Source organism: Sorex fumeus, unplaced genomic scaffold (assembly GCF_029834395.1).
Source record: "Sorex fumeus unplaced genomic scaffold, SorFum_2.1 ptg000008l, whole genome shotgun sequence".
In the NCBI taxonomy this organism is placed as follows: Eukaryota; Metazoa; Chordata; class Mammalia; order Eulipotyphla; family Soricidae; genus Sorex; species Sorex fumeus.
In genome coordinates, this window is record NW_026606065.1 from 69,563,203 (window position 1) to 69,587,410 (window position 24,208).

Below are 24,208 nucleotides of genomic sequence, written 5' to 3' on the forward strand. Positions count from 1 at the left end.
ATGAACCCTTGACATGTTACAGGGAAGCTAAACAAGAGGCCAGTCCTCCACCCTCACAGAAATCTCTGCACAGTCATTTCTTACTGAATTCTAGCAATTGCTCTCTATGGTAAATATGCAAGGCATTGCTCACCATAATTTTACAGATAAGAATGGAGCTGTTATAGTAATTACATTTGCTCCAAAACTATTCAGAGATAACCCCTTTCCATCAGGCATTTTTTAACAACAAACACCTATGGCTGGTAAAACAGCCTGAGGGAGACTAGTACACTTGAACTGCTGTTCCTACTTCTAGTTTTTACATCTTAATAACTGAATGAGGAATTAGTTCTGTTGCATCAAGGTAGTATTGATTTCATGTTATATTTAACTTGATCTAGAAACAAAAATCTAAAACTCGACTATGAATTATCTCACACATGTTACCACCAATTAACTGGTCCTTTCTAATTTTTTTCCTGTCTTTTAGAAAAAAACACTTCATTGATTGCTGCAGTATTGTCTCAATAATTTATGTATCTATGGTGTATAAAGTGAAAGTATTTGTAAAGACCACTTTGACTTTAAATGGCCTCAGGAGACATAATATATAAAGAATATAGGATATGAAACTGAAAACTAATAGTTTTTAAAATTATCTTCTTTAGTCAGACTTACAAGACTATTATTTTTGACAATCTGTACATTCTCAATGACAATGTAAGATCATAATATGTATAAAAAGTAGCATAAAAAGCCTGACATTATGAGAATAATTATTATTTGAGAGTGAGGTCCTTTAAATAATTCAATGCTTCTTAAGAATATATTTCTGTGTAAGTGAATTTTTAAAAAAGGAGCCATCATAAATATTAAAATTAACATGTTCTTCTTCCAAAATTAATTGAAATAATAAAATCCAAATATTTTAAGCAATTTCACATCATTTACCATTGCCAAATAAATACGATCATTTCTATTTTATCATAGTTATCCTTCTTCTTATAATCTGCTGGAATTTTATAAAGAGTATAAAAGAAGAAAAGGAACACTTTATTGGTTTGAATTTCAAAATTTGAGTCATTTAAGAAAATTTGTTTTATCTTTTAACTCAATATATCTGTCAAAGTGAGTTCAGGAGTACATTAGTGTATTTTAATTGTTTATTCAAAATACTATTTCAATTCAAATTGATGCATTAAATCTAAATTCAAAAAAATTATCTGCAGATGTTTACCTTCACTATGTCCTGCATATTATTTTAAAACTGTATACATAACCCAGAAGTATGAACAAAAAGAATATCACGTTAGATGATGATCTGAGAAACTAAATTTCAGTCCAAGTTTTACAGATTTCTTTAACGCTGCAGGAAAGCTGAAAAATTCCATAACTCTATTTCTTTAATTGAAGAATCTTTATAAAAGACATAAAATTATGTGTTTGTTTACAAGATAAATAAATAAAATTGTTATACAATGAAAAGTGTGAATAAAAGTAAAAGTCTAGATTGTATCACACAGATTATTTTACTGCAGAATAAATAAATATACACATAGGTATATATGAGTCATTTTGGAAATTAGATTTAGATATATATAAATTGAGCTGGAAAAATTAGATATGTATTGTTTTTCCTTCCCTTTTTAATAAGAAACAGCCTAAAATTGAACTAAAGCAAAGAGGGAGAGAAAATAAAAAGTTAAAGTGACATCATAAGTAAATGAATAAATATGTTAAATTATAAGTTAATTTCTGCTAGTCTCTTTTATTCTATTCTATTCTATTTGTTCATCTACTATTGCCTCTACAGAGATTTTTTTCAGTAAATATATATGAAATTCATATCAGATATGCTTTTTTATAAAAATGAAACATTTTAATTACTATAAAAAACTTATAGAAGTAAATTACAAAAGTAACTGGTTTATGGCTTATCTTTTTTATTTTGTTTTGTTTTTTGCACCACACCCAGTGATGCTCACAAGTTATTCCTAGATCTGCACTCAGGAATTAATTCTGGAGGTTCTAAGGGGACTATCTGGAATACTGAGGATCAAACCCAGGTGGCCGGGTGTAAATCATGCACCTACCTACCATACCTGCCCTAGCCCCTGGTTTATGGCATATATTAATTAATTCTAATAAAGTGTTTGGTAAGATTGTTCTCAGTGTAAGATTTCCAAACTTCAAAATATATTGCAATACTAATACCTAAAAAACAAAAAGTAAAAAACAAACTAGTATAGATCAAATTAACTCCAGATAAATTAGAAAGAAACTCATTTACATAGCATTCACTTGGATATATAAATGGAACTTTCCTGACTGAAAAAAGGAGACTTTTGTACTTGTTTATTCATAAATAGCAGACAATTTAGTCATATACTAAGTAATGTTATTCAAGTATGAAGTGTTAAATATCAATGACTGGATATCTGAAAATAGGGAATAAAAAATAAAAAAGTATAAGAGAAAAGTTTATCTGCCCATTCCATAAACATTATCAAATTGAAATTATCTTTCTGGATTTTATGACCCTTTTAATTTCCTGTTCTCACTGGAATTTATTAAACCATAAGTCACCTTAAATTGGTTTATTTGTATTAAAATTTAATAAGCTCTAGTATACACCTAAAATATGACAGTCTGATGCATTCAAATATAGGCTTGACTTTAATTCAAAGCAATTAACTTCATTAGTTCTCACAATTTCAACATATTTATTGACTTAGCAAAAGGCAAATACTTAAAGAAAATATAATTTCATGTTGAAAGATGTTAAAATTGTTTTGTATAGATGTTTTACCTATGAATTAAATTTATAATGATTCTCATAATTCCCTTTCAAACTAACAATTCCATTTCTAAATACACAAGGGAGGTGTGCAGAGTCATTTGTAAAGCTATTAAACTTTTAATTGATGTGTAAACATACTACATCTGTTAGTAACAAAAATAACTTGCTTTTTTAAAAATTAAAGTGCAATTGTTAAGGCTTTTTAACATTTAAAAAACAATCATAGAATTGCTAAGTAGAACAATGCTTATTTTACTTCTCATATTTCCTACACAACCGCTGCTTATATTTCATTATTTTATAATCCCTGCATGTTCGACAGGTCTTATGTTCAAATTCACTCTGAAAAATTTGTCTCGATGGAAGTATTAAATGTGCCCCACTTGTACTACAAATGAGCCATTTTGGATAATAAATCATGTAGTCATCCTACTAAGTACTCTCACTAAGTGCTATTAAAATGATTCTAAGGGGTTGGGGATATAACTCAACTGGAAGCGGACTTCCTGACCTGTGTGAATTCTTGAATTCTGTTTCTGGCATATATGGTTCTCCCAACACCAACAGGGATAGCCCTGGATGTCATATCTATAAAATTTTAAATGAGAACAAAATATAAATATAGATAGATTAATTCAATTAGTAGAATGCTGTGGTTAGATTATTTTTAAGTACTTGGCACTAGGTTAAGACTACATAATTTACATATCAAGCATTAACTTATATAAATAATAGTGTTATTATGTTTGGGCTTATGTGTCTATTTTTTTATTCTGCTCATGAGATTTTTGTGTTTCATTTAAAAGTAATATTTTAACCAAATATATCATTTCACATATGATTTTATTCATTTCCACATTTCCAATCAGCTCCACTTGCATAATTTGATAAGACAAAGAACATCTTTTTTAATATTATGATAATAATTTTAGTTTTCCTAAAGTGCTATGCTTAAAAACCAAACTCCCTTACTTTATGTAATGATCTCCTTATATTTTAACTGGATTTTAAAAAGCCTTCAAGTAAAATCCCCTAAAATCTTTATTAGATAACAGTTATAGTAATTTAAAAATTAATTTGTAAAAATGGTTTTGCCCAAATAATGCCAACGTAACAAAAAAACAGCTACATTAGGAGAAGAAGAAAGAAAAAGACATTACAAGGTACTAAGACCTAATTTTAGAAAGACCTGTTTGTTTTCTCATCTATAGATCAGTAATTTAAGATTCTAGTATTAAAGTCAGTGTCAGTCACAGATACATAACTTGTATTATTGTTAAGTTAACAATGAATCAAGTCAGACATTTCATGATCCAACATATAATGAAATATAGGAAGTTTAAAGTCTCGTTCTGTGTATTTGATGCTCTATTAAAACAACCTTGAATAAGATACAGTTTTTACGTTAATATTCATGCAAGCAGAGCTGGTACAAAAATGTCAGTAGGAATTTGTAAAAGAGTAAAGAAGAATTATCATTCTTTATAATAATCTCTAACTCTGCTTTAAGAAATGTGTTACCATGTGTGGATTGATATAAAATTTCTATTTTATTAATCTTGATACATTTGAATGTACCTTTTCCAAAAAATTAGTGTTTTCTTTATTCACTACCCAAAGAGAGAAGTCAATGAGGTTAAGAGATGTCAGAGAAAGGTAGAGTACAGACAGGAAAAAGGCCTGATTAACTGCTTTCAACACAGGACAAATTTGCAAACTTGTTTATACCTTGGGACATTATAAATGATCAAAATGAATAGTTACTCTCTATGCAGCTTATCTTGAGCAAAATTATTTTATAGAATTCTAATCATCCTGAAAATATGTTCCACAAATGGGCTAAATCAGCAATTTTCCAGAATTTGTTATTATTAATATGAGATTAATTCATTACAGAAGTATTTGTGGGAAATAGCTTATGTGTTGGAAAAAAATTCATTTCATGTATTATAATGTACATGAATATACAAATACACAGATGTATTTGTCATATATCTGGAGTCAACATTATATTTTTTTCCATTTTATAATAAAATTGTAAGTCATACATTACTGAGTCCAGATGAAGATCACTGTATTGATCAATGAATGTGAATTCTCTATAACCATCTAGAGTGCAACTTCTTAGTTCTTCTTTGAGGATTCAAAATTTTGTTCTTCAGTTTTGAAGGTAGGGATTGCTCAAGGCTTTTCCGGACTACAGAGTCAGGAGTGAAAAACTGGCATTTCTCAAGGGACCACATGTAGTGCTAGGGATTCAAACTAGGGTGGCAGGTTAGGAGGCAAATGCCTTAACTCCTGTATGATATCTTGGGCTCTAAATTTTTTTTTCTTAATGAAGAGTTGGTTTCTCTGATGTGAGTGATCCCAAAAGAACAGTCAAGACCATGCAATGCAAATTTAAATATAATTAAAATTGTATGTAGTGTATTCGTTATTTCTAATTTCGGCACCTCATATCACCTACAAAAACATTCTAGGAGTATCTATTGACATCAAGGGAACAACTACACACACTGGGACTAGGAATAAGTGCTCTCTCTCTCTGTCTCTGTCTCTGTCTCTGTCTCTCTCTCTCTCTCTCTCTCTCTCTCTCGGCATTATTGGTGTTTGTGGGTCACTTTCAGTTTGAAATTCCAGCCCTTAACAATCTTTAAAAGTTTCATCAGTAAGCAAATGTTTCAGGAGTAATTTATTTTTTTACTTGAAGAACATGGAATATTAAACTACTTTTAATAATCAACATAGAAATATGCATGAGAATAAAAGTTAACAACCTAAGGTTTTATTTTTATCATTTTATTCTAAAAATGTTTTACTAAACATACTTAGAAAAAGTCTCTAACATCATAAACTGAGGCTGCCTTAAACCTCCAGTAGTAGTAGACTATGGACTGAACATGTTTGCCACTCAATGCCTCTTTTGCAGACCACAACACCCAAAAGGAGAGAGAGAACACGGGATTGCCCTGCCACAGAGACAGGGGGGATGGGGGGATGGGGGGATGGGGGTGGGAGGGATATTATCCATGGTGGTGGAAAATGGGCACTGGTGGAGGGATGGGTATCTGATCATTGTATAATTGAAACCAAAGCACAAAAATTGTAAATCTACAACTTTAAAAAAAATAAAATAAAATAAAGGGAAAAAAATTGACATTAAAAAAAAAAAAAAAAAAAAAAAAAAAAACCTCCAGTAGTGTGCAATAAAAAAGATGTCTCCTTCGGCCTTTTAACTGGTTGTGTCAAAAGAGTTTAATACTGTCATACAAAATGAAAGGAAATTGCTAATTTTTTATTTAGTCTTGAGAATTCAAATACATTGTCATTCAGCCTTTCAGATTTAACCTTACCAGAAGCTTTAGATGTAGTTGCTGAAACTAAAATGATATGAACTTCTATTCCAAATACAGTTTGTTGTGTTATAAATTTCTTCTCTCAGTAATCCACATTTGGTTCCCCTAATAGACTTTATATTGAACAAATTGCCAATTTTTATTTATTTCTAAATCATGTCAAGTACTTATAGTCACATTGATTCCGACACGAAGGAAGCTTTTTATGAAATTAGATGAAATTATTAAATGTTTTTGTTATTTTTTGTTTTGTTATTTTGAGGTCATACCCATAGTGCTTCTGCCTCATTCAGAAATCACTCCTAGCAGGCACAGGGCACATATAGGATGCTGGGTATCAAATACAGGTGGGCCATGTACAAGGCAAGCACCCTATCCACTGTACTACCATTCCAGTCAAATATGCTTGATTTTGATAGTGGGGAAGATGGGACACCCAACGGTACTTAGGGGCTACTCCTAGCTCAATGTATGAGGAGTCACTCTTGTTACCTTGTGGTTCCAGCAATCAAATAAAAGTTTCTGCATGCTGGCAGATAAAGCTGTATTCAGACTGTTGGCTTGTCTCTTCGGTCCTGGAAATTAAAAATTTGAGTTTGCTTCCTTGATGTTACCTTTTCCTTCCGACAATTTGACTCTATTGTCATTGAAAGTTTCCCTAAGTGCTTGCATTAATTCTGTCATACTCATGCCCACATATTATCAATGGCTTTCTAATGATTCCTGAGATTGAACTTTAGGCCAATATCTGTAAGGCTCTGCATAAGTTGAAATCTTTAGTATTTTTCTGATAAAGCCAAAATATTTAAATTCATAAATTAATCTTTTTCTTTTATTAAAATTTCAAAAATACAGAAAACTGAGTAATTACTAAAAAGAATTCCAAGTACCTCACAACAATTAATTTATTATTAGTTACTGCACGTGAGTGGATGTCACATTTAATGGACCAATAATGATTTCAAAGCCTTTAAATAAGACAAGTACATATGGATATAAACTAAAGGGATCTATTTAAATTTTTGTTCATAATTTAATTTAATATATATTACAGATAAATGATTAACAATTTAAGGCAAACTCTTTTAAAAGATGTAAAAACAGCTCAACAACTATGGAGCATCAGTGCTATTATTAATTGAAATATTTTTGCCTGCTTTATATATTTGAGAAATATTAAAATAAAAATATAATTATAAAGGGATACTTATAGTAATGTAAAGGAACAAATAATTTTCAGTATCCTTCAAGTAAATAGAAAATATAGATAACAGAGTAATAACTCTCATTTCTATTTGTTTATAATATTTAATAAGAATTTGTATGGCAACATGGTAGCTAATCATCTTGAACTTCAGTATATACTTAAATCAAAGAGGAATAGAAACAATTTTTTCTAAAAAACAATACTACAGATAGGTTCCCCTAGATACACTGTACTATTTTTTAAATGAATTTCAATATTGATTAACACTGTTAGTCAATTGTATTCATGCTTCACAAATAAATGAGCAGCACTTTCTGTTGTACTAAATCTAATATACTAAATTTAATATAAGACCTCTTCTGAGCTCTGTGTAATCTTTATGTAATTCACCTAATGTCCCATGTATCAATATATACAACAGAAATTTTCATTTTAATGACTTGCATCCTTTATTTCACACTATTAACATGCCTTACTACTATCCCAAACCTGTGTTTACAGATTCCCACTATCCTTTAATTTTTATTGTTTTAGATTATTAATAGACACCCTGACACTAACTCAAATTTGTACATTTTTCTTCAGTATTCTAATATGCCCTGAGCCTCTGTATTTATATATTTCAAATAGAGAAGTAACATAGCTCAGTAGATTATACATTTTTTTTGCTTTTTTACTTTTCTCTTTTGACCTAGTCTTAATGCATATTTGCCTTCTTTGCAGATTGCTTTGGCTGGACAATATTATTCAATAGCCAAACACTATCATTAAATCCAGATGGAAGTTTTTGAGACTTAAAAGCAAAGGATTGTCACGTGTTATCTACCAAGACATTAATTCTTTATTCTAGAAATATTGATATCCCATTATTCATCACTAAAACTGAGACTTATAAGAACTTTATTATTCCTTGTGGATATTGCTACTGAAAAAAAATAATTAAAAGGCCCATACAATAACAATAAGATAGATTAATTTAAAATTTGTGCTCAGTCACATTAAAAGCTTGATGATATTATACAAGCATTTATTTTATTTGAAATACAAATAACAATGGCTGTCTTAGAAAAGTACTGAAGGTTGTATGTTAAAAGACATAATGTAGGTAATTTAATTTAATACAGTTTTTCAAAACTGTTTTTTCAGATATTTCTAGTGGAGCAAACTGGCCCTTTATTTGGGTTAATTAAATACTCATTCAACCAATGAGTTTTACTGTTTGTATAGTGCTGGGGATCAAATCAGAGTTGGACATATGCAAAGCAAGAGCACCTTAAGCCCTTTACTATCTCTTTAGTACTATTTTGTAGTACTATTTTGACAAGATAGTTTATAAGAGTTTATAAGCAGATAGTTAGAACTTAAGTTAGAAACTGTTTAGGGTATATTATTTTTTAAACCAGTAATGTCATATTGATAAACCATCACTAATATATAATGGCATATTTTAGGAAAATGTGAACATTGCTATCTTTCAATAAGATCACTTTAACGAAATTTAACACTTGTGCATTCTGTCCATCTTCTATAAAAATGCGGCAAACTGTAGTATATAAAGTAATAAACTTTTTAAAAAATTATCCTGGGTAAACTCTACATAAGAACCCAAACCATTATGAGATGCTGCTGCAGAGCAAACAAAAACATTACTACTATTGTTATTATTATCATTACAATGAATCATATGACTATAGGTGGTACCACTAAACCTGTCAAAAGTCTATGTTTAAACATTCAACTTTAAATTCAAAAGTAAGTTACTCAAAATTCTACTTATAAACAAAATAACTGCTTTATGAACTCTTCTTTTACATTATTAATGAAGATTTTCAGTAAGAGAAAGGAACAAGAATGGAAAAAGTAGACATAAAACAGACAAAAGCTTCACTATGGGCATCACTATGGGCTTTGGATTTCAATTCTATTATGCTCAGACTTTTTATCTACTAAAATATATAACTGCCATCACATCGAGTTATGAAGAGTATACATTTTCACATTGTTTAAAAGCACTTAATATATAATAGTCTCTATTTTTATTTTTACGTTCAATATTACTACTAACTAAACTTATCACATGATTGAATAAATTTATACAGCTTGTCACTGCACTTCTCATCTTTTAAGAGCTGCATTTGCATTTATATTTAAGATAGAATTGTCAGCTTTCCAGTAAAACAAAAGTGACAGAAAAAAATATCAAATTTTTTCATTATCAACAAATATCAAATACATGGTAAATTAAAATTAACAATATTTTTATTTTGAATTATATTTAATTGTATCTAATGATTTTAATGAAACTCACTGAATAAAGGAATTAAAGTGTACAGCATTGTAATGTACAAAAACTGAAAAATATTAAATGCACTTTTGCCTTTTTGATTGATCAGTTTGGTAATTGGAGTCTTTTTTTCTTCCAGACTTCCTCTAGTCTGTTATTAATTGCTGATTCTAAAATAAACATCTGAATATGGAACCAGAAAGATGGCACAGGAGTTAAATCACTTCCTTGAATCAGGATTATTCTACTCAATTTGATCTCCTGCAGTATGGCCCATGATCCTCTTAGCAGTAGAATACTGCCAGAGCTGACCCAAAAGCACAGAAGCAGGAATAAGCCCCGGGAACTGCCAGGTGTGGTCAAATACCAATCACCACTACCAATACCCCAAAATACAAAATAGGTAAGTCCACTTAAAATAAAATTTATTATTACTCATAAAATCACATCTACACTCCTCACTATAGTATTCAAGCTTAATAAAATTTTACCTTAATTTTCATTTGGTCCATTTTCTCTCCTAACATGGAAAATTTAAATTAATAATATTTCTTTTGAATTATGTTTTATAATAACACTATAATCTAAACCCCAAATAACACTATAAAATTATACCCTAAAAATTTAATAATAATGCTTTTTATTTTTTTGGCACTCTTGAATATTCTATGACTGGCCACATGTCTAAATGCATGATTTAATATTATACTTATTTAAAATTCTAAATTCATCCTCTTATGCTCCAATTTCAAGTCAGTATAAAAGAAATTTATTATTTAAATATAAAAATTTATTTCATATATATGCACAAATAAAATAACAATTCTAGCTGTAAAACTAATGATGATGATATCTATTCCTGATAATTTCATTAGTTAAAAATATCGTCAGCTGTATTTTTCAAGTTCCAAGTTGTTATTGATAGTTTTATGAGTTTAGAGTAAAACTGTGTACAATAAAAAACCATCCTGACTATTTATTAAATTATTCTAAAGATTTATACCCATTCTACTGTTAAATATCTTTTAAAACATTAGCTTTTGGGTCAAAAGGACAGATGTCTAAATAAATCATATTGTGTAATAAGCAGAATAATTTAAATAAGGAAGGAAGTCACTCAGGACCAAAACAGAGCAAAGCAATTTAATTCCTCACAATAAATTTTAAAAACCTTGAAAAAAATAAAATCAAGAACAGACAAATCAATTGCCATGAAATATATATTCTGTTGCAAATAGATATACTGTATCAAAAGCATGGTACATTTGTTATTGCTCTGCAAATACTTGAGCTGTTATCCCAAATGATCTTATGAAGTGCTGAAATATTTATATATCCCAAGTTTTTTTCAAACTTCTCAAAGTATTAACCATATTAAAGTTAATTCACAGGAACCCGGATATAGCACAATGGTTAGAGCTCCTGCCTTGATGTAGCTGATCCACGTTCAATTCCTAGCATTCCATATGGTCCCCAAGATCCCCATGAACGATCACTGAGTGCAGAGCCAGGACTAAACATTTAGCACTATTGGTATGACCCCCAAACAAACAACCACAACAATTACTACTAATCCACAATTATCAGACTAATTTTTTTATTTAATCCGAAGTAAGATCTTCACTGAATATTTTTATGATTCTTTAGAAAACAGAACTAGCTGCTCATTGTAGTTTAATTCATTGATTATTAAATCACCATAAGTATTAAGAATTACAGAAGCAAAAGTCTCGTGAAAATTAAATATAGTTCATAATTCTGAAATTAAAAAACCTCACATCAGAAGTTATTTTGTTACTAATTTGGTGATAAAATCTGACTGAAGATAATTAAATCTAAAAAGGTGTGTCAGTACCTGATATGCGCCAAAATGAGTTTCAAAAGTTTGAGAAATACTTTTCTAACATTTCCTAGTTGGAGTGTTTGAGCACATCATGCCCTTACCTACTAAAGAAAAATCTCAAAATCATTCTGAGTCTATAGTAAATACATACTTGTTAGGTAGGCTTTATAATCAGTAACAAATATGATGATACTAAAATCTCTCTTTTTCCATGACAACAGCTGCAGAATTCTAGAAGCAGATGTTGCCACATAAGAGCAAAAGAAATATCATTGAATCTTTTAAAATCAATGAACGAGGGGAGAGTTTCAAAGTTTGCTAAGCAAAAATAAACTATAAATTGATGGCAATTTAGGAAATATGTTACCAAGTAAAATGTGAAGCCAGATTAATTTTGAAAGTCCTAAAACATTACAAAAAGGTGAGGAAATCGATAATCAAATGCTCTTATGGAGTTTAATATTAACTTACAGGACTGAAACTAATATGAAATCTTTACTAAGAATACACCTCATAGAGGAATACTTAAGGTAGTTTTGTTTAGTATCTAAATTTTCTGTCTCAATAATCTTTCATATTTGTGGTATGTTTCCACTACGCCTCAAATTCTATTTTTCAATTTTCCTGCTACGGTTTTTTTGACCCCACATGAAAACAGTATACATTGAAGTAACGTTAAATTGTTTGCTTTCCTCCAAATTAATAGAAAAATGGTGAAATTTCAGTCATTGCACAGAGAATTGGAGAGGAAAAATTTAAAGAGTACTGCTCGCATGCAATATTAAAACACTGACTTAAAAATAGAGTAACAGGAACAAAATTCAATTGCTGTACTTTTTGTAGTTTTCAGGAATATCCTCTGGGAAGAGGGAAGGCAACTCTTAAGAAAATGTATAATTCATGTGGTTCTTAGGGCTAACACCTTGTTCTGTGCTCTCGGATCATTTTTGGCAGTGCTCTGGGGACTGTATGTGGTGCTCTGGATAAAATTTAACCTCTCTACTATCTTTTCAGCCACAAATAGTTTTAAAAGTGGAAGTCACTAGAGCAGATGGGTTTATTTAGCATTTGTCCTATTCTCAACTTTCTACTGGTTTTATTTTTGTTAGATTTTAATCAGGTGTCACATGTTGCTATGAAATGTTTTGAACCCAGAATGTAATTTAAGAAGTCAGATTATTTAACAGTTGAGAGAGAACAGTGGAGACATATAATTGTATGATACAATAGAAGTAATAAGGCAATTAAATAAAATTAGAAATAATTTGAATAAAAAAAAACTTTAAGGATCAAAAAGTCATGGATTCCAGGCACAGAGCAGAGCAATCCCTTGGTCACCAGATGGGGAGTTATAGTCCATGACCAGGAAGTTTCCACTGCAATACCTGAGCAAACTAACTACAGATCGGTGATAGTCTGCAAGCTTTATCTGTAAACAAATTTATTATTTATAAATATGTATTGAATTAATTTGGCATTTCCTCATTATGTCTTTTATATAAACAGAATATACTGACCAAAACAATGACTTATTGCTTCTGAAAGTATATAAAAAGATTTTTAATTGCTCCTTCTGAGAACAGCATACATCCTAAGAAGGCAGACTCCTGACACATGTTATTTTATTTCTAATGTTGATTCCATTAATTACAGCTTCAGTACATTGAGAAAGTTTCTTAACATCTTGGCCATGTGAGAGTAACGTGACTTATCTATCTGTAAATGCAATGAAAACTAAATGTATTAAGAGTTGAAAACTAAATGTATTAAGAGTTGAGTACTAAAAAATTCATAAAACATACATATGATCTTTGATGTCCTCTTATGCTTTGTACACATGAATTCAGGTTTTAAATACATTTCAATGTTTAGTGTATATGAGTCATGACAATGAACTAGAATGCTTATTTTAGCAAATTCTCTCATTTGGATATAAAGTTGTATAGAAAGAAATAAAGTCTAGGCACATCAAGGTTTAGGATGAAAACATACTTTGCTGAGCAGGTTGATAAATTTCCTAAAAGTTCATATTTCAAGTTTGTAGGTTATTTAAATTAATGTTGAAATGAAACTTGAATAATTCCAGTAAAATTCAACAAATTTAAGGAAGCTACAAGTAAATGTTCGTAGAGATGGAAGGGAGGAGGAAAGAGGAAAAAATGAAGGGAGGAAGGTGGAGGGAAAAATAAGGGTAGAAGGAAGGAAGGAAGAAAGGAAGGGAGGGAGGGAGGAAGAAAGGAAGGCAGGAAGGCAGGAAGGCAGGAAGGCAGGACGGCAGGACGGAAGGAAGGAAGGAAGGAAGGAAGGAAGGAAGGAAGGAAGGAAGGAAGGAAGGAAGGAAGGAAGGAAGGAGGGAAGGAAGAAGGGAGAGAGAAGGAGGAAAAGAGGGATGGAGAGGAGGGAGGAAAGATGATAAAAAGATGGAGAGAAAGATAGTTGATGTGAAGTATATTGAGAACATCCGGTAAATGACAAGAGTAAGAAAGTGAAAGAGAGATCTATCTGCTAGATATATACAGTTTCTAGGTGTCCGATTACGGATCTAATTGTTTTGATATATGTGAATAAATTATTAACATATTGAAACAATTTACAAACATTTGTGAAATAAATGAATCAATAAAGCAAATCAGTAAATAAATTAATGTAAGACTATTCTAGCCAATTCTTCAAAATCATACTTTTAGTGAAAATCAGTCTATCTCCCAGTAGATTATATATTGTTGCCTTTATATTCAAATTTTGCCCGTGTTTATCAATATAATGGCAGAAACTATATATTTCAAAGGAGACTTCTATTGGTATTCTTGTTCTTAGACTGGTCATTATTTTGGATGGAATATGTACTAAAATATATGTCAAATAAATGTTCCTTTAAGAACAACAGTCACCTTTATAAGATATTTCTCTTTGATATCAAAGTTGAAAATATAACTTTTTAGTATAATTTTTATTTTCAAATACAAATAAAATCTCTTCCTTATGCTAGGATTTTTACTCACTCCTATCAAATAAATTGCTCGGTGAGTTTATTTAAAAATGGGAGTGTCACTGTGAGAAGTACGTTATTTTTTTAACAAAATTTTTTATAAATATATGACAATAAATGCAAAGTGACTTTATGCTGCTTTAGAAATAGTCAATTGATTATCTGTCAATCACTTCATTATACATACATATAGTTGGATCTATCTGTGCACTTGCATATTACAATCCAACAATCCATTTTCTTAAATGGGTCTAAAGAATCATATATTAATATCACACAGTCACGTCTCATCAAGACAACTTAAATTCACTTCAAGTAATCATTCAAATTTGTAGGAATAGTGAATATTAAATAAGTATTCAAATAGCTTCCTTTAAATAATTTTAGAAACAATATTTCATTGTTACACACAAGTTTGCTATGTTAAAAGATCAGGAAAAAATGTTACCTAACACTATTACTTAAAAAAGTAGATTTAAAAAAAATCGACCTTAAAATAAAATTAGCATAATTATGTTCAGTGAAGAAATACTAACACATATGCATATATTACACTGACTATATATTCATTATAAAATAAATGTATTATGCATGTATGTTTGTATTGATGTATAGTGGTAGGACAAACTGCCTTGTAGGCAAAAATGTATACTTTCTACGAGTTACTTATCAGTAAATAACATGGAAAATCTTACCGTTTAAATGGACTTTCTCACAAAAAAACTAAAATACTAAACAGCGAATATATTCTATTAAATTTTTAAACTATATTAGTAACATGCATTCATAATTCTAAAATCTGATTATACATTTGCTCTTTTCATTTATAATTGGACATAAAAGCACTTTTTTATCTTTTTTGATTCTTAAAATTAGTCACTTAGTTCTCTTGAGTAAATCATTAGATAATATTCTATTGTCTCTAAAATAATAAAAGTATAAAACTAATAGAAGCATATCAAATTAATTTAGGGAAGATATCTATGTATTTATAAGAAAGAATTTCCTTTTTGTATTTATCAGGCTAAGTAAATTCATGTTGATTTGATACCCTTGCAAATTCAGATGTAACTCAAAAGGAGGAACTCAAATTCAAGATTAGTTATTTGATTCTCTTAAGCTACTTTGAAACTAAAACCCACACTGAAAGTAAACCAACAATATTAAGAGCTCTAAAATTCCAGTCAAGTTTTCTTTTCACATGCAGAATATTGAATGATTTATCCCAATCCTACGAATTAGCATATAAAAGTATTCATCTAAATAAGTGTGTATAATATTTTCACTGGTCATAAATGACAAAATAGAACAGATTAGTTAATATCTATGAAAATGATAACAATCTAAAGACTTTGCTCAAGTACCTATTTCAAAAATGAAAACTCATATCCATTCATAGCTCTTTTTTTGCTGTTAATGAGATAGTACTCTTTTGTCTGGGACAACCTCAAGTTTTCCTCTTTCTCTTTAGATCATATCAATGTTCTATTCCACTGTGATAAACTGCAAGTCTAGTACTAATAGGTTTATAATGATTGCTTAAGCTTTACACTTTGTAAGCATTGGAAGGCTTCACTCACCTTGTTCAAGTGGTTGGCTTTTAGTTGAAGTAGTTTTCATCTTGAGTGCCTCCCTAACAGACATGTCACAGCAGGAGCCTTTGTTAGTGTCTTGGTCACTGTCAGCCTGATCACTGTCCCCGTGCCCACTGTCTCTCAGGCTGGCTCTTTCTGGGTCCTTAAACGTGGAGCTACTGAAATACATATAAAGAAAAAAGAAGAGAAAGTGTTGTCTCTCCAGGTTTGAATCTTAAGTGTAGTCTCTTGCAAAGCAATTTTGACACGAATGCAAATGGGGAAGCTGAGAAAGTTATTTAATAGGCCTTACCTTTGAACAAACTGCTGCCTGCTGCCCATGTAATTGGGCTCTGCGGGAAAATTGTCTGTCTGTGAAAGAGAAGGAAAAAATACGTATAGTTGTACACTGGACAAATCTCCTGCAGAGCAACAAGATTTCCTAGTGGAAAAATGATTAATAATTCAAAAATTCCCTTAATCTTCAGATTTGTACATTTTAATTAAGTTGGAAATTGCTGACATGTAATTATGTACTCAGAACAATTAAATGATTCCGGTCCACAAATTACCTGTTAAAGTAAACAATGAACCTGTCATAACTGGCATTCTCTGTACTACGATGGATAACACTGTATTGTTTGAATTTCCTTAATACTAAGATGAAATATATGGGGGAGGAGTAGCAAAATGACCTAAATCTCTTCATATTAAAAGTGTAAATTTCTTAACAATACTCATTTTTAAACACAGTCACATCATGTTCCGTGATTCTATGCTTTCTTTAATGTCCTATCATTTAAAGTCACCCACCGTCCAATGAAGAGATAATGGGCCTTTCCTTTCAACTTTGACAACAATAAATAACAAGCATGGCACAAACAGCTGAATTTACATCTATAGTTCATTTACAACTATAGTCCTCCTATGGAAACTATATTCAAATATAGTGGAACAGGATACAACTTCCTGATTTTTAAAAACTAATAAAGAAATAAGATGTTACTTAAAACATTCAGGGTAAGGACGTTGAGAAACCAGGCTTGTTTTGTGGTTGTTTTTACTGCTTCCAAACTGCCATGGAGGTCTGCCAAAAAGAACTGAATTCTCCTTCTATCGTAGAATAGAGTCTTTTGGGACAGAGAGACTAGATCTTTCATAGATCTCCCTATACTGTACATTCATACACATTACTTCTTCTTGCAGCTGACTCAGCAACAAAGATTCTCCTGTTTTCTGAATCACTTCATATCACAGCATTGTGCTCTGAAGCAGCTATGGGTTCCTACAAGATCACCCAGCATGTGTGTATCAGTAACACAGGAGCATGCAATTCATGAAGCTGAGGGCCCAAGGTAAGGCTTAATGCAGTACAATATGTGTTTTCCTTACAAATAAGCTTAATTTAAACTAACAGTACTCCCTTTCTCCCCCACATAGCAATTTAAATTATATGTTTTCTTAAGCTATTACTGAAAAATGAAAATGTTGAGAACAGTAACTAAAATACTACCTAAATTTTACTTAGGAGTTTAAGGTCAGAAGAAATAGGGGTTTGAGATCAAGCATTCCTTATATCTTCTTTTGTTTGTGTTCAGAAGACCTTTATAAAATTAAATATGAAAGTAAAAAAATTAATATCTCACCCCTAATCCTTTCTAAGTAGTTATTGTAGGAGACACTTTTTCCTCGACATGTTTCATATTGTTTTGTGAAAATTAATTGATTTTGTGAAAAATCTTAAGTTTTATTTGTATGATTGCAAACTATCCATTTTAATAACTTGATGTTCTATTAAAAATGATATTGGCTGCCAGTTAAAAATAAATGTTTATATAAAAGAAATTCACTATTTTTAAAAACTATTGTAATTTGACTACTTAAAAACTATAAATGTTGATTTAAAATCTAATTCATTTTTCAAATAAGTAAAAAATATAAATAAATAAGTGTACATTTAACCATTCACTGCTATGAGTTAGAAGCTAAACATGATGTACATACATATATCTCGCTATAGATATAAAAAAGATATATGCATAAATCTACATATGAATATTTCAGGAAAACTGTATCTTGATATCAAGGAGAGAGTAAACTTCAAAGTGAAAGAAGAAACTCTACTTAGAAAGCATGAGTGCTATCACAAGTAGTCTTGTGATTTTAATTAGTTTAATTAGGTGGAACTTCATAGGTTGCAAATTCCTTTTCAGTAAGACAGAGACAAAATTGGGAAAACTCTTCTTCACCTGTTCTAATACAGATCTGACCAAAAAATGAGTATTTTTAAAGTTCAAAGCACTTCTAATAACATGAGAGATTTCAACCAAAAATAGAAATGTTTTCCTCAGATTTAAGCTATTTCAAATTATATGTGCACTCATATATATGCATGTGTGTATGTATGACTATCTGTCTGTATCATAATATTTGCTAAACTATACAATGGTACTGCTACCAAATATATAGTCATAGTGGTCAATTATAAGATTGACAATGGAATTAGACTTCCAGTGGTAAACATAACGCAGTATATGGGGATGTCAAATCATAATGACATATAATGTTGCTTTAACTTAAGATATTTAAATAGAAAAACAAAAAGGAGTTTTATTTATTAATTAATTTATTTTTTTGCTTTTTGAGTCACACCCGGTAATGCTCAGGGTTTACTCTTGACTCTGCACTCAGGAATTACTCCTGGCGGTGCTTAGGGGACCATATGGGATGCTGGGATTCGAACCCAGATTGGCCGCATACAGGCAAACGCACTACCCGCTGTGCTATCGCTCCAGCCCCCAGAAAGGAGTTTTAAAGAAGGATATTAGAAGGGAAAGAGATAAAGAAGAAAAATTAAAATTGGGAGAAAGTTAAAGGACATAAGGAAGGACTGCAAGAACAAAAGATATATGAGCAGTATCAGGAATAAATGTGAACAGAGGCAAAAAAGAAGTATAAAATTAAATAAGTTGGTTTCCTAGAGAAAAAATTTAACAAGGCACAATTTTAAAATTTGTAACTTAATCAGCAGTAGGGAGTCAGAAGTTTTCTAATAAAATGTATGCATCAGTACATTAAAATAGTAGTCATGTGAATGAGTATACATTATAGTTACTGTATGGACTTTAAAATAAACATATAATTAAAAATAAGTATATAACATATTTGCAAACTATCTGCACAGTTTTAATATATGAAATAAGATTTTCGTTATTCAGGCTTCAAATGTGTTTGAAAACTCAAAGTCATCTAAATGGGGCCAGGGTGATGTACAGAATGTAAGGCACTTGCCTTACATGTGTCCTACTCAGCTTCAATTTCCAGCATCCCATATGTTCCCGTTAGCATCACAAGGAGTAATTCCTAATGCAGAGCCACGAGTAACTCCTGAGTATCACAGATGTGGCCCAAAAACCAAGATAACAGTAACAAAAAGTAACCTTAGTACAAAATAACATTATTTATGGTATAAAAGAGATAAACAGAAAAAGTTATATGTATTACAACATCATTAATTTAGGATTTTCAGTATTTTCCAACTGTTCTCTAAAAATTGTACATTTTAAAATATATCTTATACATTTAAAAACCACAACTTTGAATTTTGGAAGGAAGTAAAATTTGAGGTTCAGTCATTTTTAGCTTTAAAATTCCTTCAGAGTATTTATATATAAATTCTTCAAAACTTACAATTCTTCAAAACTTTATGCTTTTCCATTTAAACAAATCATCAGTATGTTTAGGTTTCCCTCAAACTCAATTCAATGCAGTGATCTTCATTATATTATTTTGGGAAAATATTTAGAGCCTGGCAAGCTCCCCATGGCATATTCAATGTGTCAAAAACAGTAGCAACAAGTCTCACAATGGAGACGTTAATGGTGCCCGCTCAAGCAAAATGATGAACAACAGGAGGGCAGTGCTACAGTGCAGTGCTATCTTTTGATGTTTTTGTAAAAAAAATTACCTTAAATTTATAGATAGCTATGGGAAACTTCTAAGGTGCATTCCTTACAATTTTTAGCATAAAAGTCTTATGGAGTTAAATATTTTTGCATTTGTGTTGATGATTATCAAAATAGATTCAAATGAATTTATGAGGCTATATGTATCTCATATTTTGATGGCTTTGCTTGTTTCTTGCTACTTTGGGGAATATGAAAAAAATATAGACATCTTTCTTTTTTTAGTACAGAAATCACGAAGAGATAAGGAGTAACTCAGTAAACAAACAATATGTATGGTATTTTCATAGTAGAAGCTTTTTCCTTGAATATTTGTTTTATGTCTTTATCTATTAGCACACAGAAAATTTTATCAGCAAACATACATAACATTAAAAGTCTTCCTATCAGTTGTAATCCATTACAACCTATTCCAAAAATAAGTTATCTTGTATAAATTGTTAGTCCTATTAGGACTTAAGAAATACATCATGATTTAAAAAATATGTCTCTAGAAAGAAAATTAAAAGCTCACTTACTTAAACTCATTCATACTGGCTGAAATTGGGAAGTGTTTTATTTGTAAAAAGAGATTATTTTTTTTAACCTTAACAAATTCGATATGCCAAACACAGTAACAACAAGTCTCAAAATGGAGACATTACTGGGCCCGCTCAAGCAAATAGGTGAACAGGACAGTGTGGCAATGAATTTTTATTAGTGAAAGACCATGAGGTACAGTTGTAGACTTACAAACTTTTGAGCTTGGGTTTCAGTTATACAGTGATCGAGTACACATCCCTCCACCAGTTCCCATTCTCCACCACCAATGATCCCAGTATCCCTCCCATCACCTCATCTGTCCCCAACCCACCCCGTCTCTGTGGCAGGTCATTCTCTTTTATACTCTCTCTCCTTTTGGGTGCTGTGGTTTGCAAAAGAGGCATTGAGTGGCAGTCATGTTCCGTCTATAGTCTACTTTCAGCATGTATCTCCCATCCTGGGAGGATCCTCCCAATACCCTTTACTTAGTGCTCCCTTCTCTATCTGAGCTGCCTTTTCCTCTAACATGTGCAGCTGGCCTCCAAGTCATGGAGCGAAACTCCTGGAACTTATCTCAACTATTCTTGGGTGTTAGTCTACTATTTTTTTACTTTATATTCCCCAGATGAATGCAATCTTTCTATTCTTGTCCCTCTCTTTCTGACTCATTTCACTTAGCATGATACATTCCATGTAATACCACTTGTATGTAAATTTTATGACTTTATCTTTTCTAACAGCTCCATTGTGTAGATGTACCAAAGTTTCTTTAACCAGTCATCAAAAACGGATTAATTTGATATAACAAATTACAAGTGACTAAAGAAGTTGAATCAAAACCAGATTATTAAAAATGCCAAATAGGTACTTTATTACAAAAATAGTAAAATATAAACTTAAAAAATACATTGGCATTTGACAAAATTCAACATATATTAATGACAAAAGTTTCAGCAAAATTTGAATGGGAGGAAATTTTTTGTACTCTGTAGCACTGTAGCATTGTTCTCCAGTTGTTCATCAATTTACTCAAGTGGGCACCAGTAACATCTCACAACAAATTATGAGACTTGTTGTTACTGTTTTTGGCATATTGAATATGCCACGGGGAGCTTGCAAGGAAAGAAAAAAATATTACTAATTCCTAATCAGTGGCTGAATAAATACCAGTACTCCTACATAAAAAAAATTACTATCAAATTTGCTAGTGTAAGGGTAAAGCTTTTACGCTAATATTCATCACCCCTATTCCTGCAGAGAGAATGTTCTAATAAGTTGGAGCAAATAAAATGAAAGACATGAAGACTGGAAAAGAAATAAAAGTTTCTACACAATTTTATCTTATTCGCATATAATTTTATTAGCTAGACAAAAATAAGAAACCCAAACAAACAACACTTAGAACTAACAATTAGGCCAGGTTTCTACTTCCAAGTTCATTCCAGAAATTATTTGCACTTCTATTTTTTATAACAAGTGAACTGAACTCTGAAAACAATGATTGGATATCAGCAACTAAATATTTTAAGAAAAAATATATGAAATGTCTCTCTCTTATCAAGTTGTTTCAAAATAAATATATTTAAAGTACTGAAACTGTATAGTCATGATTTAAAAAATGATGAAATAAAGGTGATCCAAATAAGTGAAGAATTGAATCTTGTTTATGTACTGGAAGACCAAAATTGTAAAGGTATATTAATGCTGTTCATATAGCCTATGTATATAATGTTATCCCATTCATATTACCAGCATTATTTTATGTATGTAAAGACAAATTTAAATATCAAAAAGGTTAAGTGAAAGATTAAAACTCAAAAACGTTCATTTACTATATAATTCCGTTCTATAGGGTCTGTAGCACTGTCCTCTCGTTGTTCATAGATTTGCTCCAGCAGGCCCAGTAACGTCTCCATTGTGAGACTTCTTATTACTGTGTTTGGCATATCGAATATGTCATGGGTAGTTTGCCAGGCTTTGCCGTGTGGGTGAGATACTCTCGGTAGCTTGCAGGGCTCTCTGAAAGGGGCAGAGGAATTAAACCTGGGACGACCTGGTCTGCTGTGTGCAAGGCAAACACCCTACCCACTGTACTATCGACAAAAAAACTACCATGCTAATAAAAGCAATTGTTACAAATGGTGAAAGTTGACTACAGATATAGTGCATGAAGGAGTATTTTAAGGTGTTAAAATTGTTTAGTATCATCATTGTGGCAGGCAGTTTCACAAAAATCTAGATATTTAAAACTCAAAGAATTCTATATTTAAATGGTGCATTTTATTGAATGCTAATGAAAATCAACTCTAAAAATGCATGTAAAGCAATCATCTATATCTTATATAAATGCTGAGGAAATCTCTGTCTCATAGAGAATAAAAAAGATTCTCCTATTAAATTTTCTCTGTAAAGAGTCTTTCTGAACTTTTGTCTTTTACAAGCATATAGCGATCCAATTTTTAAAACCTATGTAGAAATCCCATATTCATTTGGACAGACTACAAATGGATTCAGGATATAAAGATCCATTTAGCCACACTAGCAAATCCAAATAACAACTATATAAGACAGTCACCTTAAACATTAATTATTTAACTCAATTTTCATTTCATTCAAAGATGTTTCTTAAGTGCAGATCCAACATACCCATCTGTAAAATAAATAGTTTAAATAGAGATTTTGGGCTGTATTTATTGTAAAGAAATAGCATTTTTGTTTCAATACAAGAATGAATGTGTTTTTATAAAAATGATGTGATCCCTTCTTAGAAATGGTGAATATTTTAATTTATAAAGTGCCTTGTGAAATAGATCATTTGAAATAAATTAATATGATATCTGCACAAAGACACATAAAAATTAAATGCCAAATTATTAGCATTGAATGTTAATTGCACTATGCAACTGAAAAATATTCTAAAACATTTTACAACTTTGGTTGTAAAATTAGTATGGCATGTATAATGTATAGTTTTGTTCTATATGAGATAATATATGAATACTTCTTAGATGTGTAATACACTTCATGCTATGACTTTTTAAATTTTTCAAATCCTATTAGCACTACCGTGATTAGGAAATATTAGTGAATGAAAATCTAATAAATTTAGAGGGTGAGTTTGGGGCTACAACTAGCAGAACTCAAGAGATATTTCTGTTCTGTGCTCAGGAATGAATCTTAGCAGTGTTTAGGGAAATCCATCTAGTGCTGGGGATTTGAACTGGGTATTGGCAGGTTGCAACAACACTGGCAGCCGTGTACTCTTTCTATTACTGAAAGTCTGATAAATTTCTATAAAGTAAAATAACTGGAAGTATAAGAAGTTAAGTCCTTATAATTTTAAATTTAATTTCAAATTAATCAAAAAATAGAATAAAGCCCTTAAAATCTACTAATTCCTGCAAAAGAAGTGAGAATAAAGTAAACATCAATAAAATTGGATTCTATATTAGCTTTCCCCATTATAGATACTCTTAAAACTAGAATGCAGTCTGTGATTAGTGCAATCATTCTGATAATTAATACAGATACAATATTTTAGTGTTGATTTCCCAGTATTACAATCTACTTCTCATGATAGTCATGGAAAATGAAGAAATTTCTTTTCAAAACTCAATTCTAAACAAATTCTTTGCTACATAAACATAGAAAACAATGATTTCAAAACTACTAGTGTTCTTGTTGTT

General features: G+C 30.7%; 1 protein-coding gene across 4 annotated transcripts in view; it reads right to left on the minus strand.

Moving 5' to 3' along the window:
• Positions 1 to 24,208, minus strand: part of PCDH17 (protocadherin 17) — an 89,075-nt gene that overhangs the window by 36,328 nt on the left and 28,539 nt on the right. For 3 of the 4 annotated variants that reach the window (XM_056110017.1, XM_056110014.1, XM_056110016.1), the window contains 2 exons: positions 16,349 to 16,407; positions 16,042 to 16,214 (listed from right to left, as the gene is read on the minus strand). In XM_056110017.1, coding sequence (XP_055965992.1) covers positions 16,042 to 16,214; positions 16,349 to 16,407 — 232 coding nt within the window. The remainder of the gene's footprint in view (positions 1 to 16,041; positions 16,215 to 16,348; positions 16,408 to 24,208) is intronic. The other variant, XM_056110015.1, reaches the window with a different exon arrangement.